At 42.9% G+C, this 27,829-nt stretch overlaps 1 protein-coding gene across 31 annotated transcripts in view; it reads right to left on the reverse strand.

Moving 5' to 3' along the window:
• Nucleotides 1-27,829, reverse strand: part of SORBS2 (sorbin and SH3 domain containing 2) — a 673,099-nt gene that overhangs the window by 130,904 nt on the left and 514,366 nt on the right. For 30 of the 31 annotated variants that reach the window (XM_069200010.1, XM_069199993.1, XM_069199974.1 and 27 more), the window contains 5 exons: nucleotides 16,228-16,415; nucleotides 7,394-7,485; nucleotides 4,627-4,673; nucleotides 819-933; nucleotides 595-720 (listed from right to left, as the gene is read on the reverse strand). In XM_069200010.1, coding sequence (XP_069056111.1) covers nucleotides 595-720; nucleotides 819-933; nucleotides 4,627-4,673; nucleotides 7,394-7,485; nucleotides 16,228-16,415 — 568 coding nt within the window. Of the gene's footprint in view, nucleotides 1-594; nucleotides 721-818; nucleotides 934-4,626; nucleotides 4,674-7,393; nucleotides 7,486-12,329; nucleotides 13,909-16,227; nucleotides 16,416-27,829 lie in introns of those variants that run through there. The other variant, XM_069199879.1, reaches the window with a different exon arrangement.

The following is a 27,829-nucleotide window of genomic DNA, read 5'->3' on the forward strand; positions in this document are numbered from 1 at the left end:
TGGTGAGAGCAAATAACTTCTTTTGAGACTAAAAGGGTAGAACAGCTGGATCTTGTGAGTCATTATTGCACATGTGACCTCTTCACTATTCTTCTGCACCCCTTTAGAGAGCACAGTATCCACTTCCCTTTTGAACGCTATCAATCAGTAGTTGGTACCTTACTGGCAAACTTTGGCCTTTTAATGTGGAAAGAAACGGGCTTCTTTCACTAAGTTTTGATCATTTAAATGATATCTTTTAGAATAGAACACATATTTCTGTCCTACAGTTTAATTAAAAAACAATTTCCTTTAAATGGCTTTCAGCTTTTTATTTTCTTCTATCAGTACACCACTTCAACTTTGGTACACTGCTTAGACTTTTTTCTCCTTTCCAACTGACCAATTCAATTTTAACATCTGCCTTTAGCTGTTTTATTGTACTTTTATTGTTTCTCCCACAGAAACAGGCGATTCTGTTGTGTTATTTCTAATATTGCTATTGGACGTCTATGTTGGGCTTCAGGTGTCTTAACTGTCAGGAAGCAAGGCCCACTATTCTAATATCATGATAAATTAAAAAAAAAAATAATAATAATATGCTACTGTGGTTACCTTTCTCAAAGATAGCTCCACATTTGTGTCTGCAGTGAAGTTATATTTGGCTACAGCTTTTCCAATTTCCTGAACTTGTGCTGGTGGAGGAGGCCTCGCTGGTTGCGTTTTTTCAGGAGTCAGCTTCTGTGGGAAAAGCAGATCTGTAAACCTTGTCTGCCATGAACTCACTGTAGAAGCAAAGGTGCAAGAAACAGACTAAAGAAACCAAAAGAATAACATACTTCAACGTAGGACATTGGAAATATTCCAACTTTGCCTTGGTGTTCTCCCTCATACCAATTTCGATCAATTTGTCGGAGAATGTTGATTGTGTCTCCTTTCTTGAAAGATATTTCCCTGCAAAATCATGTTTAGTGATTAGCTGAGTTATCAAGCAGACAGAAGTTTCCGCTTTAATCACAAAAACAAATGGCACTGTCACATTTCTCTGTCTCGAATACCCTCTTTTAATTGAGCACAGACACATAGCAGTAGTAACAGTCTCAATTTGACTCAAGAATTAGCTTCTGCTCCATTCTAAGAATGCCCCCTCATGCTCATAACAGTAATGTAGCCTTACAGTTTCTACTAGTTAGACCAACATTTCAGACCTATCTCCTTTTCACATCTTTTGAGACACGTTAGCTACACAATGGAACCATTGTTGAGACACAAGGACCATACAAGGGTGCAGATCTTGCTAACATGAACTGTGCCTCAACTGTTGTATTGTACTGAAACTGCAAATGTATTCCTATAAAGCTTACTATACCGGATGAGGCACTGAAGCACTTTACAGTGAGTAGCACTGCAAGCGGAGAAAATATGGCGACAAGAACCCTCTACAACCAACTTCTCCACCCTCAAAACTGCCATTCGCACCCATCATCAATCTCCAACTCATACGCACCACCAAAAGAGATCACTACAAGACACGCCTTGACAACAACTCCCAAAACAGCAAAGAACTCTTCACCATCATTAAAGAGATAGACAAACCCAAAGCCAGCATCATAGAGCCCACACACACACAGCCCCTATGTGACGCCCTCTCTAACCACTTCCACCACAAAATCCTGGACATCCACAACAGCTTCATACCACACACACCCCTCACTCACCCAACTCAACCCCCACTCATGACCCCCCACCACACTTACCACCTGGGACCCCACCACACACGAAGAAACCAAAACAAACGTGAATTCCATCCACTCCGGATCCCCCTCCGACCCCTGTCCTCATCGCATCTACAACAAAGCCAGCCCAACCATCGCCCCCATACTCCGCGACATAATCAACTCCTCTTTCGACTCTGCCACCTACCCAGACCCCTGGAAGCACACAGAAATCACTGCTCTCCTAAAGAAAAACAAAGCCGACCCGGTGGTCCTCTCCAACTATCGCCTCATCTCCCTCCTCCCTTTCCCCACCAAGGTTGCCGAGAAACTAGTCAACGCCCGCCTATCCCACTTTCTCGAAGAAAACAACAGTCTTGACCCCTCACAATCTGGGTTCCGCAAGAACCACAGCACGGAAACTGCCCTCATTGCACGCACTGACGACATCAGGACCAAAGTCGACAAAGGCGAGACCGTTGCACTCATCCTCCTAGACCTCTCCGCAGCCTTTGACACCGTCTGTCACCACACACGCCTTCACAGCACAGGAATTCGCCACAGAGCCTTAAACTGGCTCACCTCCTTCCTCACCGACCGAACCCAAAGAGTCCGCCTTCCACCTTTCCACTCCACCGCTACCAAAATCACCTGCGGAGTCCCCCAAGGGTCCTCCCTCAGCCCCACACTCTTCAACATTTACATGATCCCCCTAGCCAACATCCTCCAACCACACGGAATCACTATCCTCTCCTACGCAGACAACACCCAACTCATCCTCTCCCTCACCCGCAACCCCACCACCGCCAAAACCAACCTACACGCTGCTCTCCTCGACACCACCAACTGGATGACAACTAACCACCTCAAGCTTAACTCCAACAAAACCGAGATCATCATCTTCGGCCCCAACAAAATCATATGGAACGACTCCTGGTGGCCCACCGCCCTAGGCCCCGCACCCACCCCCGCAAACCACGCACGCAACCTCGGCATAATCCTGGACCCCTCCCTCTCCATGACACAGCAAATCAATGCACTAACATCCTCCTGCTTCCACACACTCCGCACTCTGAAAAAATCCTTCAAATGGATTCCCCCAGGGACCAGGAAGACAGTCAACCATGCGCTCATCAGCAGCAGACTAGACTACGGTAACGCCCTCTACGCCGGCACCACACTCAAACTCAAATGCAAACTCCAGAAAATCCAGAACACAGCTGCACGCCTCGTCCTTGGCCTCCCCCGCCACGAACTAATCTCACCACACCTCAAATCCCTTCACTGGCTCCCCATAGACAAGAGACTCACTTTCAACATCCTCATCCACGCACACAAATCCCTCCACAACACCGGCACAACCTACCTCAACGAAAGAGTGAACTTCCACACTCCCACCCGCAACCTCCGATCAGCCGACCTCGCACTAGCTACAGTCCCCTGCATCCAACGAACCACCACAGGAGGCAGGGCCTTCTCTTACCTCGCCCCCATAACCTGGAACTCCCTCCCCACCAACCTCTGCAAAACCAAAGACCTCCTACTCTTCAGAAAAAACCTCAAGACATGGCTGTTCGAACAGTAACCCCCTCCTCACCCCCCCCCCCCCACTAGCGCCTTGAGACCCTCACGGTGAGTAGCACGCTCTATACATTTTTTTGATTTATTGATTGATTAGCACGCTACCTAGAAGTCCAAAGTTGGTGGTCTATCCATTGGTTACTGGGATTAGTCTTGTGCTCAAAAAACATTCCATGCATTTGCTGCAGTTTCTTTGTGATACATTTATGACTTCAGTGTGATCATTACAGCAGGTTATGTGGGAAGCAAATGGTTGATCAAATGAATATACTGTTAGGTTACAGGGATATGGTTCCAAAGGAAGAGAGATTAAGATAGGCATGCGATTTAGAGTAGTTTATACATACAAGAGGCATGCAGAAGGTAGAATGGAAGGGGTGGGCATTCAAAATTAAACATGGGAGGGAAAAAGTGAAAGTTATGGTCAAGGTCAATTAGTCATGCAGGGTTTAGGGCTAGAGCTGGGAGAGTTCTTGTAACAGCATGCTATCAGTGGATGTAAATCTGTAGAAAGCTATTGTGCATGTCATTCCACTGTAGGTGCGATATAAATACTTGCAAACCCAGAAAGAAGACTTATGTGTACCTACTTCAGCAGTCCATTATATACTATGGAATACTGTTACAGATAATGCCTGCAAATCATACACACAATACATATAAACATGTAATGTAAACACTTGCCGACTTAATAATCTACCAAACCAGTTGATAAATATGTAGCAGCAATCATCATTAGTAAAGTCAGTGCATCATTTATCTAATCCATTCATTGCCTGGTTCTGAATGGTGTGGGAAAGTGCTGCCCTCTGCCTCACCCACTGAAGACATCTGGGACCCACGAGGCAGACACCAAGGCCCGCAGAATGAATAAGTCTTGTGATAGAACCACGACTCGCCAGCATTCATCTTGCCTCGTAGTGGAGCAAATCCGGCCCTGAACCCCTCACTAAATCTCATACATAGTACAGGCAATATGGTAATAATGTAATAAGTGTCATCTTAAAAAAGGGAAGCCTGTCCCATGACAGTATCAGCCTAGTTATGGTGATGACCAGTGCTTTAAATGGGCCGGTACTGTCCGGTACTGAGTACCGGCACTTTTTTATTTTGAGAGGGAGAGTACCGGCACATCTCAAGAAAAACGTAATACTTTTAATTGGAGAGTACCGGCACTTCTCAGAAACCAGCAGGTACTCTGATAGAGAGTACCTGCACTTCTATTTTTTCATTTAAAGCACTGGTGATGACCCTATTTCATAGAATTACTGCTTGAAAGATCTGGTGTGACACTGGAGTGTTGTCTCTGCCAGAGGGCATCTGATATGCATAACATAAAATCATGACTTACTTTGCAGTCTGAGCCTTGAAATCATACACCGCTTTGGCTGTCTGCTTCTAAAAAAGAGACAAAAGGAAACGACATTAACAACTAACCTAGATTAATGAAATCGTTGCTAGGCCATAGATATGTGCATTTATATGACAATAGGATTAAACAAATAAAACAAAGTTTACAGTTGGATAATTCCACTTCCTACAAGTGGGACTCACAGAATCTCACAAAATCTTGTACCAACTCAGTGCTTCAGCTGCAGTCTGTGGAATGTTTGGTTAATTCTGGGTCAGCTTATGAAGCACGTCTCCCCCCACTCTCAAATCACAGGGCTTTTTGAAACGAAGAACACATCAGAAAGGTTGTCTGTTGGAGAATTCCAATCTTCCTGGGAATAGACGGAGGACTGTTGTACATAACTTCAATGTAATCTTATTTGAATACCCCCTGATCCCTAAATCCTAATTGTTTTCGATTTGGTGTATTTTGTTATTATTAACATTTATTTTTTTAACAACATTAGGTTGGGAATTTTAACATACTAATTTCTTAACAAGCCATTCAGTCAAAAAAGACTGAATGGCTTGGTAGGATGGCAAAGAGGCTATGCTCCAGGAGAGGGACAAACAGAAGAAGGGGAGGGGCAAGCACATGATGAACAAGAAAAACGTGTGAATTAAAAACAAGTAAATAAGAATGACAACTAAGGCAACCAAAGGCAAGCAATGGATTAGGGTAAAGCCCACTGTACATTTTTGACAGAGTCCACAATAGGCTTCTGCATACCCAATAGGTGAGACCTAAAAATGGCAGAAAGAAAATACGCCAAACTCAGGAGGCAATTTCATTCAGAAATGTTTAGGTTAAAGCTATTAAACTAGGTGTTCTCTGAGTATTCATGTCTTCTGTGCATGGATATATTAGATGACTGCTAATACTCGGAACATTTGAAAAATATACAAAGAAGCATGGTTACTTGCTGAGCTTTCCAAATGTTTGCTATCATCACAGAAGGTGATTGATTAAGATCCCTCTAAAACATTTTCAGCAGGTAGATATTATATTTTTATGGCATTTGATCACAAATATTGTTCATAAACAAGAACAGGGAAAACAACACAAATCAGATGTTCAACCCATCCCCTCCCATAAAACACATGCTAGGCCAGTGACAAATAATCTACATTGTGTAATATGTTCTTTTCATGAGGCTAGAGGAACATGTTAGTTACACCAGTTCTTCTAATAACCATTAAAGTTGGGAGGAAAAAAAAGCACAGAAGCAGAGCTGATGCTGTATTATGCACAAGTGAATGCACCTTGCTCTTGTCCACTTATGCTCTCTGTCCCTGACCAACTGGTGAAGGAGAGACCCTGCACCCTGGGACACCCCCTACTTGGCCTGGGACAAGGGCTAAACTAGAAATACACCTCGCCTTGCTGATGAATTGTTAGCATTAAAGTGGCCCTGCAGCTGTTATTTTTTTTGCCCCGTCTTCTCGAAGGGTGGAGGGATCTTTGACTCCCAGCTTTTCTCTATGGTCAGAGAATGTTGATATCCCCCTGCAGATACCTTTCCTCTATAGTGTTCTGCCTACAGCGCGGCTCAGTAGAGTTGTAAACAATGGGAGACATTATTAGAAACACATCTTCATAACTGAAATACTACTGTTCTGTGGGGAAGTAGGGTACCACGAGAAATAGGTATACTGAAACTTTAATTGTGGAAACGTCTACATGGCAAGTAATCCCTCAAAATTACTAGCAAGGGACAAGATTTCCCTTCTGCAAAATACCCACTGATCCTTACATGTGCAATATCCAGTGCACCTTTGATGCCCAGAAACGACTGTCACCCGCAACATCTTGATGCACAGGACCTACTGCTCACACGAAGCACATCACCTTGTGCTTCTAGAGGTTCCTCACCCAATGCTCCCAAGAAACACATCAACCTGTGTTCTCCTAGTGAACAGCACTCATTGCCTTCCCCATGTGTCACACTGCAATCCTCTGGCGCCCAACATCCTAAGCACCCTTACTTCAGCTCACTTTATCCTGTCCTGCTGAAGACATCCTTTCCTTCCCCTTCTGATCATTACCCAATGTTTTCCTAATGCACATCAGGTTGTTCTCCTGCCACATAGGGTTATGTATGGCAGTTGGTCTGTGCTCATGGCTGCCTTTATATCTGTTTATCTGCATGAATGTTTTCTGCCCCTTGCACACGAGTGCTTGTATTTCTGTGTGCATGACTGCCAGTGTAATCATTGGTCTCTGAATGTGTCTGTAGATGTGTTGGTATGTCTGCATTTGTTCAAGTGTGTGTGATCTGTGTTTTCACGAGTGCCTGTATGTTATGCACCTTTGACTGTATGCAGTATAAAAAACACCTATATTAATCGGAAATTAGGAAGAGTCATTTATGGTGAGGGTGGGGAAGAACAGGTAAAATCTTAAGTGACGAAAACATGTAATTCTTCAGTTATTACAATATGCAAAAAACATTCACAGACAAATGTGATTCGATTTTACCAGAAAGCTAGTGTGTGCACTAAGCCCTAATGTAAACTGCACTGAGAAACTTGCTATATTTTAATAGTAGGTGAATGAAAATCGATAGATGGTGCATGGGCAGTGCAATAATAGTGTACTATGTCATATTCATGGTCGTCATTCACAATGATTTCTCCACAGATGTGTCCCTTCCTGATTGCGTATCTGCAGCTGGGCAGGACGCTGCTGTAGAGGTGCTTGGGGGACAACTGAATTATTCAACTACCTCTCTCTCCGGCGTCCCCCGTCTCTCCCTCGGAGTGCATCGACCCACGTCGGTGAATGCAGATGAATAGCTCCTGGGAGAATCCTGGTCCACTGCAAAGAAAAATTAAACATCCGAGTCAGCACATGTTTAATAATGTGAGGCCTAACTAACCGCGGAAGCGGAGGTTCCTGTGCGCGGGAAGGAGCGCGTCTGACTACATGGTATGGAGAAGCGAGGCCTGCTGCGTCTTCTACACTACTCAGCGCTACGAGGCAGCGTTACTCAGCAATGACCCACCATCCTTTTAAACTACAGTCGGAGCAGAATGAATGTCGACGGGAAAACGTGCATCTGTGAACGTGCAGCAGAACTAGCACATACATGTCTGCTGACGTAATGCCACGCGAGAAATATGGTTCTGATCTTTTTTTTTATTTTTTTAAATCGGAACTTGATCTGCAGCTCTGTGCACGTTCACAACGTCAGCTCCGTTACTGCTTTTAAGACATATATTCTCAGCATGTTATACGCTGAAGCTTATCAAAATTCTGGGGCAGTACAGTAACTGGAGAGGGTGCAGTGGAGTCGTAGACTGAGACACATTGAAGAGCTTGGGACGTTGAGTAATGGGAGACTCCGCAGAGCGCGTCTTACAACAGAGCTTCGTAACAGTTTTTAAAATGAGGCGCATGCTTGGACACAAGGTGAAAGACAAGCATGCAACAGTAGGCTCGTGAACACGCTTGGGTGTACTTGATGTACAGCAGCTTGACTTTGCACTTTGACCCTGTGTCGCATGAAAGGGGTACTTATTGAGAAATGGAACACAACTGTTGAACATGGTAAATGGAGGGGTGGAAGGGAAATCCATCAAATACTCACCAACCTGGGATGGATCCATCTAAAATCAGCTATCTCCAGAAATGCACTTTTTAACCTTTGGTGTGACATGTTTTGAAATACAATACTTTCAAGTTCACTTGCGTGACCTCAGACAGAAGCTCAACATGCAGAATGTTACTGTGCGATTAATACAAAAAACAGTGTATTCCTGGCTAATGAGCACACTAGTATTTAAACCAAGGGACGTGTAAGTCTCAAACCTCTTTATGTATGCTCGTGGCCTTATTTAGAGTTTGGCGGACAGGTCTTTACTCTGTCAGGGTGACAGAGTAAAGTACTCCGCAGCCCTAGCAGAATAACCGCCTGCCTAATTCTGAGATGTCCGCTGGCCCAACAGACGTCTCTAGCATTGGCAGAAACTGCTGTTACGGCGGTTCCTGTCATTATGTTGTAAGTTTGACAGATGGCTCCTTCAACATGAAGGAGATGCCCGGTAAACTTACATCCCCAAAACCAAACATGTTTCTGCACAGAGGTGCATAAATGTGCACAGCAACGTGATCCAAATTTGAAATTGCATTCTGATTTGGACCTGGTGGTTCTGGGTCCAGCATATTATTCCTCATTCTCATCCAGTAACTTAGAATGGCCAGTAATTGAAGTGGAGCTACTCCCCAGAATCACCATCTCTGACCCTTGAATCTCCATATCCTATTACCAAGCCTAGGTTCCTCCTAAGTCTGAATATCTGTGAAGGGGGGTGAGGCTCCCGGGTGGAATATTTCTGTAGATCCATGGAATGTTTTGCGGCCTAAGTTCCATGGATGGCAGTTGCTTGTCGAGCTTGCAACATCTTCATCAGTACGAGAGTCCTGGAACTTCTTAGTGCAACATTCCATGATTCCAATTTTTAGCTTTAAAGAATGGTAAATAGTAGATGGTATTATCAGCTAAATCCTTTTGTACTCATACGATTGACCTAAGGTGAATGACCATCTTGATGGCATGCTGCAAATGAAACCTGTTATTTACAGAATTTCCTGAGCCACAGCAGTGGAGGACTGACTTACTGAGGTACCTCATTGCATTTAGCCTACTAAATGGATGCTTTTCTTATCATCATGAGAGCATTACGAGATGAACAAAATCTGTACACATGGCAATAAATCTGTCTGGCTTGCTTTGGAATTACTAGTCCAGACCATGTGTTGTTTTCAGGTCAACGAGTCAAAGGTACCAGCAGAACTAGGACCAAGACTGTGGCAGGTTTTCACCGTAACTGGCTATCATTCAGCACATGTGGATCTGGTTTGGTGACAGTATCCTTGAGCCCAATGTTAAGTTGTGTCTGGATTTCTCTTTCATCCTGCAGGGGCGAGTCTTGGCTTCTACTACTTAGTGTATTTTGATTTTGGTTTTGTGTTACAGAGTGTGCTTTAGCGGGTGACTTGTCCTTAATTTAAGGCACAAGATATTTTTCTAATCTAGTCTTCTAAGTGCTTTAAAATCAGTTTCATTTTGTCAACTTAAATAGGTCTTGTATTTTGTCCTAATTTTTCTCGTCTTTTTAAGGATTACTATGTACATTTGATTTCCACACTATACCACATGCACGGGATAGCAAAATTTAAATCCTGTTCAGATATACCATGACTTCAAATAGCTGGAGCCGAAACTTCCTTCCTTCAATGTTAATAACCTTAGGTCAGTCCAGAGATAAAGGCTCTTGAGTGAGTAACTCGGATCTATACCTCCTAACTGGATTGTTTTCCGCAATGTTCCCAAAGTAACATTCTCCTTGCTTGATCATCTACAGTGTACCAGTTTAAGGGAGTACTGCCAATGCTAGACATTTTTTCTGTCAGCGCATTCAAACATGCTACACACAGTTTATCTTTTTTATCCCTGCAAATGAAAGGCAAATAATTGCTTAACTACTCATATGTCGACTCTGCAAATTATAATTGATAGTTAACCAGCTAGGTAATTAAATACCTGTGAACAAAAACTGGTTGCTTCTGTCTGTCACCTTTGCTCTCTCTGGTGCCTGCCAGGAGCCACAACAGCAGGGTAAAAATAAATATATCACTTATTTGGTAATTTCTGGATTTGACTTACCCCTGGAAGAAATAATTGCCAGCCAACTCGAGGAGCTATGTTTCCATTACAGGAGCCATCATCTCCTGGTTGACAGGCTTTAAATGGATCTCTTACCTGCATATAGTTTGCTATCAACCACCAGCTAAGGTCGATTGAAAGCTTATGACTAGTTCTAGCAAGAGAGGTGCAGGACCGCACAATGGCCATCTACCCCTCAAGGTTATCTGCAATGGAGTTATTTTAGGAGAAATAGAGCAAGATGCTGATGTACAGTGCCTTTAACTTTGAGAACGTTGTGCAGATCAAAAAAGACTCCCAGCTCTAGCTCCTTTAGCGGCTGAAATAGCTATGTGATTTTTTAAACTCACGCCAGGACGATGATCTGGTGTGTTTTTTGGTCGTGCAGGAGATTCACCAAGAACACAACAAAGCTCTTTTTTGTGAATGAGCTGTTTCTGTAATTCTCTTCACTGGAGTGCAATAGAATTAAACTTGTCTGATTTTTGCACCCTCCGCAGTATATTGATTTTTCTATTTTCGTGCTTAATGCGTGACTGTGGCACCAACTCGCAGGGGCAATGCTATATAGCCTGATTTATTAGAAGAATGTTTGTTGGCCTATTCTCTGTGTTTTATCTGGGATTTTCTTATTTGCTTGGTGATTGGTGTTGCTTTACCAGGCATTATTTGACAGGGCACCTAAACTAAGGCCTGGTCCACTGGATAAGGCAGTCTACTGTTTGAGGGAAGAGTGACTGGCTGAAGTCACTTACAGAAGACTTATTAGGAGATAGATTTCCAGGAAGAAATCAGCTTTATGACTCTTCTGGTACGTGTGTTTTGGGACAAAGAAGTGTAGAAATTAAAAGGATTGCCATGGTGGCCTTACCAGATCATTTTTGCTTGGGGTTCCCTGTAGAATGGGCGGGCTCCTTTTTTAGTGGTTTATAACTGCCAGTCAAGCGCCGAACTGGCTATATTAGCGGCTGGGGTCATGTCCTGTTTATCAAGCCTAAACAACGAAGTTGCCTTAAATGGTCATATTAGTTGTGATCCACAACATACAAGCAACAAGTTCCGCCAGGGAATATGAAAACATTACACTGTGACTTGATGAATGTGCTTACGCAGGAAGGGCAAAGATGCAAAAAGCTTCAACAGCTTCAAGATATGGTGCTGCTTTACAGTTACCTTTGAATTACTTATAGATGTACAATCATATCGAATCCATTCATCCTCTAATAGCATACATTATGGCTAATTTATTAGATATACAAAATTTAAAAAACGTGCGTGTGAAAGGACTGGAAGTAGGACATGGGTTAATAAAGATGATTTAAGGGTAGTCCAGAATTCTTTTGAAGGATTATGGGGTTAATCCTTATGGCCCCATTTTATTTTCAGGGTTGTTAAGTGCATAATAGCATTTACTTGGAGCGAAAATATTTTTCTTAAATTACCAAAGAGATATATATGCATACGTATAAATGTTTGTGGGTGTGTGCTTTTTTACGCATGTGCATGTCATCTTGGTAAATATTAGTGAAGTGTTGTGACTAGCTTGACACAGTGAACAGAAGTCACAGTGGCCCAGTAATGGAATTTAGGAAACACATATGATTCTTCACTTAATAAGGCTGTGAAAAGGTTGAGCAGACTGGCAGCTTTATCAGTGTTGATTATGATAACTTCATTGCACGTGCCCTAGTCCTTTGGGATTTGCGAAGGATAATTTTACCAATAGTGCACTACAGCCTCATGAGGATTTCTGTTCTAAGACTATTTTATTTCAAGTTCTCATTGGGAATTTTTCTTTTGTCTTCAAATAACGACAAACCAGTTCTCATTCCATGGATGACACTATACAAAATAATAAAACAGATACCCATTTCTTATGAAACCTTGTAGCATGCATATGATAAATGGAAGGGAAACAGCACAGACAATGAATGGACATGAAGCTAGGAAAGATGAAAGGAGAAGCAAAGAAAAGCAGAACATAACATTCCACCTTGAAAACACAACTCATTGTCATTGTCTTGGGAGTTGTTGTTGGCCATGTCTATGTCTTCATAAGAGGCACTAAGAGGTAGCAAGCTTCCACAATCATCGTCGTACAAAGGGAAACGGACAGCACCGTCTTGAGGCAGTTCATAGAAAGGCTGGTTCGTGGAGCTCTTTCGGAGAGCTCTGAGGGAGGAGTTCCTTTCAGGGATGTCAGGGAGCAACTCAGTAATAAGTCTGTGCAAGATACTGTTGTCGGGCAAGCTCCCTCTCCTCTTCTCAGCTTTAATTTGGTCACATATATCTTTCAGAGCAGAGTCCAGTGCTTCGAAGACAGATGATTTACTTTTGGGCTTTTCTGTTGATTTTTTGGTGGTGGTGCTTTTTTTCCTCCGGAAAGGCACTGGGCTGACTAGGAATGCAAGTTTGGACAGACCTGACTCTGCTTCGTGTTTTCTTGGAGGTTCGCTCTTATCCTGGTTAGCTCTTTCATGCTTGAGCATGGTGGTGAAGCGAGTGTAGGAAGCCGGGCACCTGCCCTTGCAAGAGCTTATGAGATGCCGGTGGTGATGGTGGTGATGATGGTGGTGGTGGTGATGGTGGCCTGAGCCATAAAAGCTTTCAGAAGACGTGAATGAAAAATGATCAAAATCACTTTCACTGCAAAAGGAAGAACCCTCAATCTGGATGAAGTCACTGAGATCGGAGACCACTGCATCTTGGTCACTGTCTGAGTACTCAATGCGTGACCTCAGTGGTGGATCACTGGTCACTTCTATGTGTATGGGCACTAAAGTTTTAGTCTCGCCATTTTGTTGCACCTGAGAAGCACTTCTACTTTGGTCTTCATCCTCCAGTAGAGATTCAATAGAAAAACGCCGCTTAGGACAGAAACCATTTGCAGAAATAGGTAGGGCCACTGCTGATAACATCATATCACCAAGGTTGGGCATAGATTTAGATTTTTGAATCAGCTTTTCAAATTCATGGATCCTGGTGGGTACCATGTCCCTTGGCACCTCGTCAGAATGTTCCCTCCAATCTGACAGTAAACCTTTTTGCTGTTCCTGCTCATACTGTTGTATTCTCGTTTTCACTGAACAGATCACCTCATTGCTCATCAGGTCTTTACGGTTGATGCGATGCATCTTCTTATAAAGTTTCAGAAACCCTGGCGTGTCATGGGCTGACCTGTGACGGATTCGGAGTCTACTGGGAGTATGGCTCTCTGGCAGATACGGTGAGTCCCAGGACATGGAGCGGCTATCTTTGGACCCCTCTTCGCACAGCAAGGACACCATGCTCTCGGACTTGATCTGGGCCTCAGGAAAGCTGTTGTGCTCGTCCGATAACAAGTCGTCACAGCTCCGGGATTTAATCTTGGGTGAGACAGTCTCTTCCGTACTGCTCCATACTTCAGCATTCTGCCGATTCATTTGCCAGCCGTTTTTAAAATTAATGGCCCTTTGCTCATCGCTTGGCACGGCCAAGTGCTGACTGGAACTGCTGCCATAATCAGATTCATTTGAGGTGTTGTAGTTGTGCACCGAGTAGCTGAAAAGAGGTGGGTACATTCTGCTAATTTCCCCACCTTAATAATCCATTGAGCAGCATGATGGAAAAGAAAGAGTGTCAGAAGAAAGAGCAAATTCAGCAATCAACATTAGAAAAGGCTCATAAAAGAGAAAGCAGACAGTGACCCCACTGGGCAAAATGCAATGAGGACATTGTCCTTGTGAATGTCACCCGAAAAAAATGTAATACATTGATTATACACCTCCATATACGTATTAAGGTAAAGTAAATGAAACCACCAGATTGAGCCCTACTTTCTCTAAGCAAAGAAAAGGGGTCAATCTGGGGTAAAGGCAGTGTGTTCCTTTTCAGAGTTGGAAAGTGGAACAGCAGGTTTGATATCAGTTTGCTCCATTTTTTTTTGCTCATTTGGAGTACATGTTTTTCCTTGTACAATACGGCATGGATATAATTAGATATTAATTTTACGTTTACTTAAATTGTATGATTGCAGCTATGCGCAACCAGACTGCTCGAACCACATACTCTTTGACTTCAACATAAGTTCTTCTTTCATTCTTCTAAACAAGATTCAAAAAGCATAAATCACAATGGGAAACATACAATGTCCCAAGGCATTTTCTACACATGCCGTGCCAATCTTGATTATAAATCGCACAAGCATGTCTATTTTCCATACATTTCAATACATTGCGACTTGGGGTGGCTCAGGTTGAATACGTCTGGAAAGTGTGCGGAACGCACAGAGTTTCTCTCACTTGTCTCTCTAGAAGACACCTCTGTGCTTAAAGAGGAAGGTGTGGCAACGAGATACACCAGTATGAGCAACGAACTGTGGAATACGCCCCAATTATATTGAGCTGCAAGGACGGGCACATCTCATGAAGCACCGTGAAGTGCAGGACAGAAAATATGGTTCAACAATAAGAGTGAACAGGAGAGAACCAATGTAGACTAGTAGAAATATGAGATTTATCCCAGCTCTGCCATAGCTACTACCAGCAAAAGGGTGGTAACATGCCACTTAATCAAGCCCTCTTGCTCCTCAAATGGTACTTTGAATAAGGCTCTCAATATGAGTGGCTCAGAGGAGGGTGCAATACGCATTGCACCCAGTATAATTAGACAACTCTGGGATCAGATGTCATCGGGTGCAATAAATCGCACCTATTAGAAATAATTTCTCCAATTATGGGACACGCTAAACAGATTTTGAGAGTTGCTGCACCAAAATCAACAGGTTCCAGTAATTAATGGGTATTTTTCCACTGTTATATTCTAACTGGTACCACCGGAGGAAATTTAGGAGGGTATGCAAAATTTATTGCACCTATTATTTACCAGGTGTAATAACATTTGCATAACTTATAACTTCAAGCGCCGAGCAAACAGGGGTTTGCCTAGGGGTTGAAAACATCAGACCATCATAATGAAGAGCACATTTATTCTTGCATAACTATACATGGAATGCTTTATGACATAACTTCCAAATGTGCCATTTTCTGAACATTCACCCCTAACATAGTTGGGCAAAGGGATGGGGAAACATAGGGCCTGATTACAACTTTGGAGGACGGTGTTAATCTGTACCAAATGTGACGGATTTACCACCTACCGTATTACGAGTCCATTATATCCTATGGAACACGTAATACGGTAGGTGGTATATCCGTCACATTTGGGACGGATTAACACCGTCCTCCAAAGTTGTAATCAGGCCCATAGTCTGTTACGACTCCTATTAATCAGTTGCATGACGGTTAACTTGCAGGCAGGCACTATGATTTAGTGAAGAACTATTAATCTATAGAAGTTCCAGCGCTGACTGGTTTCAGAGTACCATGCCCCTTCTTTAGGGACCCTGAAAAACTGCTCCCTTTGACGTTTCTGTGTAAGAGGCACGTAAAGTGCATGCATAAACAGTGTATGAACTGTTAATTTCCAAATAGTGCGATTACCGTGTCATAATTGCATCCTTTTAAAGTTTAGTCTAATGATATAATGCAAACGTTAACCTTTAAAATAGTAAGGTGGTTAATATTTTAAACGTGATTACTTCAATACAATGCTATGTGCGATAAAATCAGAACACTGATAACTTGCTAGGATGAATTAAGACTATTTTAAAACAAGCAGCATCTCCTGAACAATGACCTACTAGTGCAATAGGGATCCGTTTGGAGCATACATAGCATTGCAACAGGATTGCTGTATTTTTTTAAATGATTAATAGTTTAAATTTATTAACAGAAAATACTTGCAGGAATTTTTCTAAATTAAAATTTCTCCCCCAAAAATTACATTATAAATCTATATCATTTCTTTTTAACAACTACCGCCAACCAAAACAACATTTTCACCTTTCTTACCTTTTGTCCGAGATGGCGATGAGGGTGATGAATTAATTACAGCAGTTCTTAGTGAAGTGTGCGACCCTTGCATGTCTGTTCGGCCCAAGCTGGCTCTATTTGCATTTTGATCGGTGTGCACCCTCTGAGGAGCGACCGCTGGCTCTGACTTCCTTCTTTTTCTGTAATCACTGGCTGAGCTTGCAGAACTGAGGGAGGAATCAATAAGATTGGTACAGTAAATTGTGGTCATTACCTCCAGTGCCCTTCTGTTGGACCGGGCCCTTTTTGCGGGTTCATCCCCAGACTTTTTGGATCCTTCCTCCTATTTTTCCTGACCTCTTGTTCTTTGCTCAAGGACTCTGAGCACTTTATCACTGCTGATCAGTGCTAAAGTGCATGTGCTCTCCCTTGTAAACGTGGTATAAATGGCTTACACCTAACTGGCACATTTAATTTACCTGTAAGTCCCATGTACAGTGGTATCCCTATACCCAGAGCCTGTAAAGTAAATGCTAATGGTGCACCCACAGAAGTAGCCTTTCAAACCTGTCTGAGGAGGGTCTGCATGCGCAGTTTACCCCCACAGGGACCTGGCATCTAAATTTACTTGAAGTTTTTTTTTTTTAAGTTTGAAGTTTATACTTTATTGCGTAATTAATTAAAATCATTGCAAGTACTGTACAAAAGGAAACGTTAGAACACCATAAAACATTTAATACATTTATGTTTTCTTTAGGGCTGATAGACCAGATAAGCCCTATTCACATGTTGATCACCTTAAGGTATGTAGTCATGCATACTAGATCAACATTGAGTCACTGACTGGTATATTATACCTGCTCAAAAGGGCTCTAGGTGATAAACATCAGAAAGCGTTGTTGAGTTAATTGTTCATGTGGAATTTTTAGGGCTATTAAAATGTAAATTGTCCAGTCCAAGGGTATGGTATGCAGAGTGCAATTGGTGGAAATGCGGCGGCCATTGCTCGTAAGCCATGGAGCTGACAGTGTTCATTTCTTATGCCAGCTGAAGGCTTGGTCTTCCAGCTTGTTTTTTTGTAGCATGTTTTAGGAGGTATTCCGTTTTTAAAATACATTTTGCAAAACAGGCCATGTATTGCGGAGTCAATCCTTTCAGACTAAACAGGATAGCCTGCCGTCATGATCTGATACCATTGGCATTGAAGATGTTTTTAAGATACAGCTTCCACCAGGGTAGCAGAGCGGGGCAAATACAAAGGATGTATAGGAAGCCTTCCCGGTAGTGTGCGCAAAGTCTGCTTCTTCTGCTGATTGGTGGTCTAAGCCATTTTGGTGCAGCATCCAATGCTGGTAGTAGTCCGATTCTGGCGTGGAGCACCTTTATTTTTAGTGACGTTTTTAATATTTCTGCCTCGTAAGGCTGTGCTGTTGGAGCCTTAAATGTGTTAATTGTCAACCAAGAGTGTGATCGATTTCTGAACTTGTCTTTGTCCTTGCTCCACCAGAGCAGCTTTATTTGTTTTTTTAGTAATTGCTTGAAATTTTTATGGGGTAGAGATTATGGCTGAAGCGATTCTCTTCGCCCATGGATTTGAGACTTCCGCCAGGTTTGTGCCAATTTCCTCCCAAATCAGTGCCTTTAGTGTGTTTGGCTGAGCCTGTCTTAACATAGAGGCATATTTGAGCAAATCCCGGTCTTGTGCTAATGCTTGGCCTTGTAACCCGAATTCCAATCTAATCTGCGCTGAAGAGGAGCTGTATGGAAGGCGGAAGAGAAGGTGAAAGACTTTGCTCTGTGCAAAGTTCAAGAAGTTGTTTAGCTGACCTGGAAATATTTCCAAACTTTATGCCAGGGCCGGCAGGAATTTTGCTTTGATCACTGTAAGGAGTGGACACTAGGTTGGGCTTTGTAGTTTCGAAGCCAGGGATAGGACTGATGCGAGTGGAGACGCCAACCTAGCTTTCAGGGTGTTCAGGTGCAGGCGATGGTTGTGTGGCCTGTCCTAGTACTGACAAACAGCCTATTTGGTTTCTCACTGCTGTGAGTGCTGCCTTCTCATAGGATTACATTGCTAATGCCCTGCCTTATGTCCAGGGAGTATGGTCTGATTTATGAGGGGTAGCATAGGCATGCTTGGTATGGTTGTAATGGTAGTGAGAAATGCTGCTTACTGGTATAGGTGGATTATTTTATTACCATTTCAGAAATGCCACTTCTACAAAGTGAGCATTTCTCTGTGCTTATGACTCTGGTGTTTTGCAGCTTGACCTCCCCCCCACCAATTGTAACATTTGTCCATTGTAACAAAAGTGTAGTCTAGGTTAGAAGCTGACTTCTTAGGGTGTCTTCAGGAAATCTGCCAGTTAGGTCCCTCAGTTCTAGTGCCTCTAGGAGTCTACCAGGGGTGGTCACATTTGTACATGTCCCTAAAAAGCGATTCTTGTGGTGGGATACAATATGTAATGGTAGTGAGAAATGCTGCTTACTGGTGTAGATGGATTTTTTTATTACCATTAAAGAAATGCCACTTCTACAAAGTGAGCATCTCTCTGTGCTTATGACTCTGGTGTTTTGCAGCTTGACCCCCAGTACACGTCTGGGGCAGAGTGATAGCTGGGCTTTGTGCATACTTTTCAGACAGACTGTACACAGGGAGGGTGGAGGTGTCACAGAGGTGCATCTGCATACTGAATGGTCTTCCTGGATTGAGAGAAGGGGAGGCGGGGCACACTGGCATTTGTAAAGGCTGTGCCCTGGCCTCACACAAAGGGCTTGTTTACCCCTAACTGATGTCTAGAGCCTGTGATGGAGGAGAGAGGGGACACTTCTAGAACCAGCTGTAACTGGTTGGAACCTCCTCTCCCCCTCTTTTGTTAACATTGTGCAAAACTGAGTATAAGTACAAGGGATTTTCCCCATGTAAGAGAAACACTGGACTCACAAGGAACATTTATGTAACTGGACACAGAAGGCTGCTGGAGGGACTCACCAGGAACCGCCTTGGATTGCTGCTTGTGTGCTGACCTGTGGGTCACTAGGAGGAACTGCCACTGACTGCACCCCCCTTGTGCTGGCCTGCTTCTCTGCCCTGTGTTCCCCTTGTGTTCTCAGAGGCTGGGTGCTGTGGCCCCTGTCCTCTGCAACTTGTTTTCCAGCACAAAAGGAGCGCTTTGCCTAGGGTGCAGAGCACTCCTCTTTACTCATCTAAGAGCCTGGTGAACGCTTTTCTTTATTTGCTACCGTACCTGAAGGGTGCTTTTGTTGATTTGATACAGCACCTGGGGATCGCTTCTATGGGTTCGGTGAAGGAGAATCACCGCCGCGGCCCTGACAACACACATTTCCGAAGGGCGGTGGAAACGCATTGTGTGGTGTGCCCCTAGAGCACAGGAAGGTGCAGGAGGGAGCGAGTGCGCTCCTTGTGATGCCCCCGGGGTAGCCAGCAATGAAGAGTGCCCCCGGGGCACAAGCGGGCCCACATTTTTGAAAGAGCTCTGTTTAGGCTCAAGCAAAAGCATCGGAGGAGCCGGCCCGCGGCCCCCTGCAACTGATGACCTTCCCGAGGCCCGTGCAGGAGGAGATCGGGCTCCCGGTAAACCGTCCTTGGCCCCATGTGGTCGCAGGCAGCTGGTACAGTGGAGAGGGGACTCTGGAGGTCTCCCTGTCAGTAGGAAGGTGCAGGCTCCTTTGATTATTCTTTCGGGTTGGCATAGGGCCTGATGGTGCCCCCTTCCCTTCGGGGGTGCTCAGAGAGGCGCTGAGGGGCTGCCACACCATGCTGGAAAGGGGAGGAAAGAGTTGCAGCCCCTTCGGTCCCCCTGATATACGCCTATCTGGCAGGGTGGAGTTGTACTCTGAGCCCTGTAATACGATACCGGACATCTGTTCTTGAGGACCGAGCCTCATGAGGAGGTCGTGGCCTCCATGTTCGCTACAGGGGGCATTCCTTGGTGGGGGTACAAGCCTAACTAACGTTTACAGTATGTTAAGGTCAGGAGTTTTATAGTGCGTTATGTTATGCCCCTTGATAATGTGTTGACAGTTTTTTTGTATCATGTGTTTTACCCTGATATAGGCATTCTTGGTGATGTGGCTATGGCCTCATGATGTTCCTTCTATGGGCATGCAGGGTGATATGTGTTTACTAGGGCAAGGGTATTTTTACTGACATGTTTACTATAACCTATGCATGTACAGTAGTATGTTTTCTTTACTGGTCATGCGTTTTCTGAGGTTCCTTTTATAAGCATGTATGAGGATTTTATGACGTTCACTATTTTAGTAATGTATTCCTAACTACTGCTTATGTTGCAGAATAATGAGTAACCTGTGTGTTATATGTGACTACTGGTGATTTTTGCAGCGCAACCGTACAGTGTAATGTTCTGACAACTGCTAGGGTAGCAGGGTATTACTGACATGTTGTGTTTGGTCTAATAATGTAGTGCACAATACAGTTAATTTTTATATAACCTGGTGTTGTGTTTCCTTTGTGGTGGGGATAGTGCGTCACGTGTTGTGTAAACGCTTTACACATTGCCTCTGCGGTAGCAGGACTGCTCATGCCAAGCTACCAAGGAGGTGAGCAGGACTTATCTTTGGTGTGTAACTCCCTCGCTCTGACTAGAGTGGGTGGGTTCTGCCTGGCCTAGGTGCATACCCTAGCCAGCCAGAAACCCCATTTCTAACACCTTCTAACATTTTTAAAAAAGGTTCTTTCTTTGAAATGATAACCAATAGCACCACATAATATGAAGTACAATATACATATATGCTTGTATAATAAACTTTGAAAGTATGGTGTGGCTTACATAAGAGTTCACGTAACAAATGGGGACATTATCTCCGCAGAATGATGTTCCTTTTTTGGTCAATCACGCTTAGTGTTGGACTTTCTGCATGTTTTTGTCGATATTCTATTCAGTATGGGTTGTGTTGGATTTTCTGGATATTAGATTCAATAGGAGACTTCATTAACATCACACATAATTAAACATCATGCTCATAAATGAGATAAACAATATGACCGCTGATAATTTTTAAGTATTGTACTGAGTTATAGTGCTTGAATGAGTTAGTAGTGAGTTACTAGTGTTATGTGGGACATGATCTACAGAGGTTCAGCCTATTATCAGGAGTGCACTGAGGGGAGGTTTATTTATAAAAAATAGGAAATATCTGTTATTTTTTCCAGAAACTATGTTGTTTTGCAGAAGGAAAACTATGTTGTTTTGCATTGGCTCACCACCATTATCCTTTTTGTACCCTGGATCTTTTTCTTGATGTCAATTTATCAACAATTCTGCAAGAGAGCAATATGGCATAAAATGTGTTTTAATATCTACATGTCTTTCAAGAAATGTCCATATTGTTTCTGCCACAGATAAGTACGCTATTATGGTCAGGGTGATCTCTAGAAATGAGTATTGGAACACGTTATATGTATCTTAACTGTGAAGACTATTGTTAAGACTAAAGCCTGCAACACTATGCAGATCACCTCATCATTGACCCAAAGAGACACTGACATTCTCTCCCTCACACTGATGTTCTCCACTGATTCCCAATCAAACAAAAGGCTAAATTCAATATCCTACCCTTTCTCCAATGAATAACAACATCAGTTGTTTTCCTCCTGTCAGTTGTGAATTTGGTTTTGCTGGCCTTAGGGCTCTGTGCACTTTACCACTGCAAAAGCACTTGTGCTGTTACATGGTAACATTGGCATTTAATTTACTTATAAGTCCCTAGTAAAGTGGCACTACTGTACTCAGGGCCTGTAAATTAAATGGTACTAGTGTTACCCACTTAGGTAGCCATTGCAGAACATGTGTGCAATTTAAACTGACATTTCGACGTGGCAAAATAAACCTTTTGCTGTCCCAAATCATCCTTGTTAATACATAGAAGTCACCCCTATTGTAGGCCCAGGACAGCCCAGAGGGTAGGGTGCAATGTATTTAAAAATTAGGACATGTACTTTAAAGTTGTACATGTCCTGGAAGTGAAAAACTCTTAAATCCATGTTTTACTACTGATTTCCTGTGTCTAGCATAGAATAACATTGGAGTTGCCTTATTACATTTTATAAGTGTAATTTCCAAATGGGCTAGAGTTAACAGGTTTGTGTTTGGTATCTCTGGGATCACAATTTAACATTCTAAGTTAAGGTGAATTCTGATTTTAAATTGCAATTCTTAAAAGGCCACTTTTAGACAGTTGCCATTTTCTTGCCTTATTGATATAGTGCCTGTAGCCCGTCTCGGGTCACATGACTGGTTGTAGCTGACAGTTGGGCCTGTGTATTCCTCCTAGACAACCTCACAAAATAGGGAGCTTAGGTGTATCTGAACGGGTCATCAAAGTCAGGATGGGAAGGAGGAGCTTGGCCCTTACACCTGAATAGGCTGTGCCTGCCACCACACAAAGGGCTGCACTGCCTTGTAGTTAGCCTGGAGATGGGGAAGGGAAGGCAGGATGCTTGAGGACTTCAAAGAGAAACCTCTAGAAGCTTCTACCCCACTTCAAATGCACAATTGGTTATAAATACTGGACCTCAGACACTACCACTTCAGTACACTTCTTGACCTGTGGATTCTCTGCCAGGAAGCATGACTGCTGTGCTTTTGAAGGACTGCCACTCTGCTGGTCTGAACTCTCCTGGACTCCTGCTTTGCTGACTTTCTGCCTGCTGCCCTCTTGCCTGGGTGAGAAGGACTGGGCCTGCATCTCTTGAGCCCAGAACCCCAGAGGTACTCCCAGGGCTAGTTGCCGGACGTCCTGATCTGAAGCCACAGGGACAAAACAGGCTTCCAACCACCTTGCATCTGCACCTGGAATCTGCCATCTGAGAGTCTACCCTGCCAAGTGGCGCCACCTCAGTTCTGAATTCTTTGAAGTGGGCCTAAGGTGCTTTTCCAGCCTCTGTGGATCCAGCAGAACCGACTCATCACCTCTGATGCGTGGCACAACCCTGAGCAGAACCAAAGCATCTCCGCTGCTGCGTGGATTGAACCCGTTGCAAAGATTCACATTGGCGCTGCAGCTCGCATCACCTTCAGAACTGCTGCATGTCTTCGCATCTCTCGTTGACAGCAGTCTCGATGACGACAGACTCCACATCACAGCTCCTCAGAACCGGCGCATTGCCCCAACTGTGCATCCCCAATGCTGGACTTTGTATTGCAAGCCCTTTCAATAGGATCCTCAATCCAAAAAGACCTCACACCGCAGCTTCGCCGCATCTCAGACCCAATGCATCGCCTCGGCTACGCAATGCATCTTCAACGCGGATCCAAGCAATGCTCCGCAAATCAGAATTTAAGGCACTCTGGTAAGCAGGCCGAACTGGGTCCCTGTAGCTGGCCCACGGTCTACTGCTGTCAGCCTGACTTTATGACTTTAGCCAGGACCTGCACAACCAGGTATCCACAGTTGGTGCTTTTCTCCTTTTGGCGCTATTTTCCCAAAATACTTTAAAATTCATTATCACTGGTTCTACTAATTGGAGTTTTGGTGTTTTAATCTTGTATTATTTATTAAAAATTACTCTATTTGTCTAACACTATTGTGGCTTCTTTATTGTGGTGTGTTTTCACTGAGTTACTGTTTGAAGTGTTGCACACATACTTTACACATTACCTCTAAGTTAAGCCTGGCTGCTCTATGTAACTACCAGAGGGTTGAGCACATGTTAATTTAGCTTTGGCTTGCGCCTTACCCCGACAAAGATTGTGGTTACTGCTTGATCAGGGCTCACACACCAGTAAACCAACAACCCAATTTCTTACAATAATCCTATTACTTGATACACCCTGTAGGCTCCCTCTTCCAGTTTGCACAACCACTCTTCCAAAAATATAAAGAAAATGAAATAAATTAAAAAAATATGTAATATCTATCAATATGAGCCAGTATTTTATAAACTACAAATGAAAGGATTATGAAACTTTTTTTTTTTTCTTTCTGTACTACTCTAATGCCAAGGAGTACTTGAGATAGCACATGAACACCACTTCTTTTACAGAAAGTCATTCTTATCAAATAAATATCCATTGTATGCAAATGTGCCCTTCCCAGACATATTTCTGTCATCCATATTCTCCATCAATAAAACCCACTTTTCTGTTTAATATCTACCTTTTTTTTACTCGTAAAGCCGTGTCCTTTTGGAAGTGCTATCTTTCATCTTTATACATCCATCTGAATGATTATTTATGCATGACCCAAAGTTTTTTTGAAGATCTTCCTGTTTGGAATTTAGTGGGGCTTCAGCCCTAAAAATGTAAAGCAGCTGCAATAGTTTTCTAACAGAGACAAAGTCCATTTCTTGCACAGTCACTGCTAGGTGTCAAGGTAGGCACCTAGCTAGTTTTCATCTATGTTGACCATTGAATGCAGCGTGCTTGTAAAATTCAATTTATGGGTTTGACAGTGCAGTCCTTTTCAGAGTCTTGACTGTGTCATGGATACCCTTGTGAAGAAGTGGTCCTGAATGATCTCTTTAGTGACCCATTTCCTGGGACAGAGCTACCTGTTGTTGCAGTATTTTCAAGGGAAGCCAGTGATTACAGTTATCCCTTTTGGTTGACAGCACAGACAGGAAAAACATGTAGAGACTTGAAGAAATTACCAAATTGGCCCTACAAATATGTTAATGTGTTTTCTTCACCTTGGGTATTATTTGTGGAGGGAGGATAATGAAATGAACAAGTCAAGGGGTTACCATGCTCTGGGAGGCTAGCTAAGCCACAGAAACATTAAGTTAGATTAAATATCAAATTTGTTGTACCCAGTTTGGCATGCTTTGCTAAGCAATCCATGACTCATTGCTAGTCACCTGCTTTGTTAGAAACTTGGAAGTATATTTGAATGGCATTCACAGATATTTAGTACTCCATGTTGACTTTGTCCTAAAGGTCTGTGAGGGTTACCATGTTATATGTAAGAATTTAACTGATAGTGCTGGCTCCTGGGAGCAGGATTAAAGCCAGATGTACCTAGTGACAAGAAAGAGATAATTCATTTGGGGCTGTACCATTAATGCCTTCGTAAGGTGAAGGGTGTTAGAGGTTTATTTGTGGTAAGCTGGATCAAAAGGCACTCATATTTTGAGAAGGATATTATTATATCTCTACTCCTAGTCCAATGCAGTGAAAAGGCATCCAAAGGGGTACATGCTGGGAGTCATAGTTCGTCCTTGAGGTAAGAACCTGGATTAGGAGTCAATCAAGAAGATGTTCTGTTCCAGATGAGCTCAGAACGTTTTACTTAATCCAATCTCAAGAAAGCATGGAAGGTCAAGTACTGGTTGTTAGTTGGAAAGAAACTCTGCATCAGCACTGGACTTCTTCAACAGAGACCTTTTCATTATTTTTAGTTGGCTGTGGGATGTATTCAAGCAGAAAGAAAGCACTGAAGAATGTTGTGATGATAGGTGCAATACCAAGGTGATTAATGTTGATGATCTTGGCAATGCAGGATTCATTTGAAGCAACTGTAGGATATGAAACAACAATGATTCTCAGAATGTAATTGTTTTAGACAGTAATGATTTTCCTGAATGCAAGGATATATAAAGTAGTTCTTAAAATAGCTGTAATCTGTGAAGCAGCCAAGGAGATATGTTGTCATGAAGCATGAGGATTGTGTATTTTGTTGTGAAGTGTGCCATGAGGACATTGGATAACTCCTCTTATGGGTCCACTTAATGACTGAGAAGATAACATTCCCATTTCCTAGTAGACCTTGCAGAGGTCATTCAAAACTGTGCCAAGTTTGAAAAATCAAGCTTAGATTGAAGTTTTCTTTATTCAAAGAAGTTTACATTTATACCTCTTTGTGGTATGTTAGACGGAAAGTGCAGTCAGAGGGAAGCAGTGATTTTGTCCACTATTTTTAAGTGTACTCTCTTCATGTTTCAAGAGTAAAGTCCATCTGAGTGTAGGATTTGCCAGGGAATGAAATTCAGCAAAATTTGCATAACATAATTAATGGAGATGTTCTTTAGATTTTTGAGCCTCTTGATGCCGAGTTTGTCAAGGGTATAGAAATGCACGGCTGTATGACCAAATATAGTTTAATGTAGTGTGAAATAATGAGACTCAGAATCTGGGAAAAGATGACATTACCATTGTATCATTCTGAATGAGTGTAGGTGACCATTTATGAAAAACCAAGATTATCTATGTCGCTGACCACTCCTTGGGAGTTGGCATTGTCTTCTCTGATGCACACGTCACCCTAAAGGAAAGGAGGAAGTCATTGTGTGTTGATCCAAATGAAGAAGGTCCCTGAGAAATTCAGCAAGCATGCTCTTCAGAGGATGGTAGAATACCATGAGGTTAAATGAAGAGGTTCATCCAATGATGCATTTTACAAGTAAGTACTCAAATTGCGTGTCATGTTGATTACGCTCTATCAATTGTGCCCATAGAGATCAAATTCATCCTACCTTTGTGCCAAAAGCAAATATTCTGCTGGATGATTCAGAAACCTGCTATGAGAAGATCTTGGCAAACTTGATGAGAGACTATGTACTTTCGTAACCATTAGTTTGTCAAGGCTTAGATTTGTGGTGAAGTTTATTTACCAGTGCCTTTCATTTGGCAACTTTGTAAGTGGTTGCTACATGCCTTCATGTTATTCGAATGTATAGGGTACTGGCACCCATGTGTCGGGTTGAGTTGAGGTTTATAAAAATGTGAATACATTATTACATTGACCTAACGAAGCAGAGGCTATTTAGTTCACAGTCGGAATACTAAAAATATAACTAACTGATTAATTCATTAATTTAATTAATTATATCTTGCATAGTGGTGGTGAAATGATTGTGAATTGGTAATAGAAGGAAGGCCATTGTAAGGAATAGGGTTATCTTAAAGCAGTGTGAATAAATGATGGGAAAGTTCTTAGTGTGGCATGCAGAAAGAGAGCTTTTCACAGCAAGTATCTGCCGGCCCGAGCATGAGTACCCAAGGTTTATGGATCTGAAGGATCTCATGTTCAAAGCAAAGAGAATAGAGTCCCTAATTAGAGGGACTATATGTACTCTGGAATATCTCCCTCCTTGTCCAGTTCACTTGCCATTCAGCTGAGCAGTGACAGTTGAGCCCTGTAATGCCAGCTGCAAGATAAAGCTACTCCTTCATGCGTCTCTGCATAATGCTGCTAGGTAGCCCAAGGACACATTGTCAGTTCCCCACCCAACCTCTCTTTTGGCTTGGTGAGCTGGATCAATGGTGTGACTAACTGGGGGCACTGAAGAAGGATAAATTGTCCTAACTTTTCCAGCTGTTTAATAGGGTTAGAAAAGTGGCAAACGGGGACGGCAGGGAGTGAAATCTTAGGTTATTGGTTACAAACATGTAGTTTTTATTGGGTACAGTAGTGGCATTAGGAGTGGTAAGCGTTTATCACCAAAGACATGCTCCTCTGCCCCGTGAGGTACCATTAGCTCGGCTAGTCCCTGAGTGGGAAAGCTGGTTTAGCACAAATATAAGAGTCTTTCCACATGTGCCCTTTCTATAAAACCCCACGGTACATTATTGTATTACTAGCCTAGTGACTTGGTACCCCAGCAACTCCCACTCTCCCCATCGACCAGGGGTAATTTTTGGACAGCAGAAGTTGGTGC

Source organism: Pleurodeles waltl, chromosome 1_2 (genome assembly GCF_031143425.1).
Source record: "Pleurodeles waltl isolate 20211129_DDA chromosome 1_2, aPleWal1.hap1.20221129, whole genome shotgun sequence".
Classification (NCBI taxonomy): domain Eukaryota; kingdom Metazoa; phylum Chordata; class Amphibia; order Caudata; family Salamandridae; genus Pleurodeles; species Pleurodeles waltl.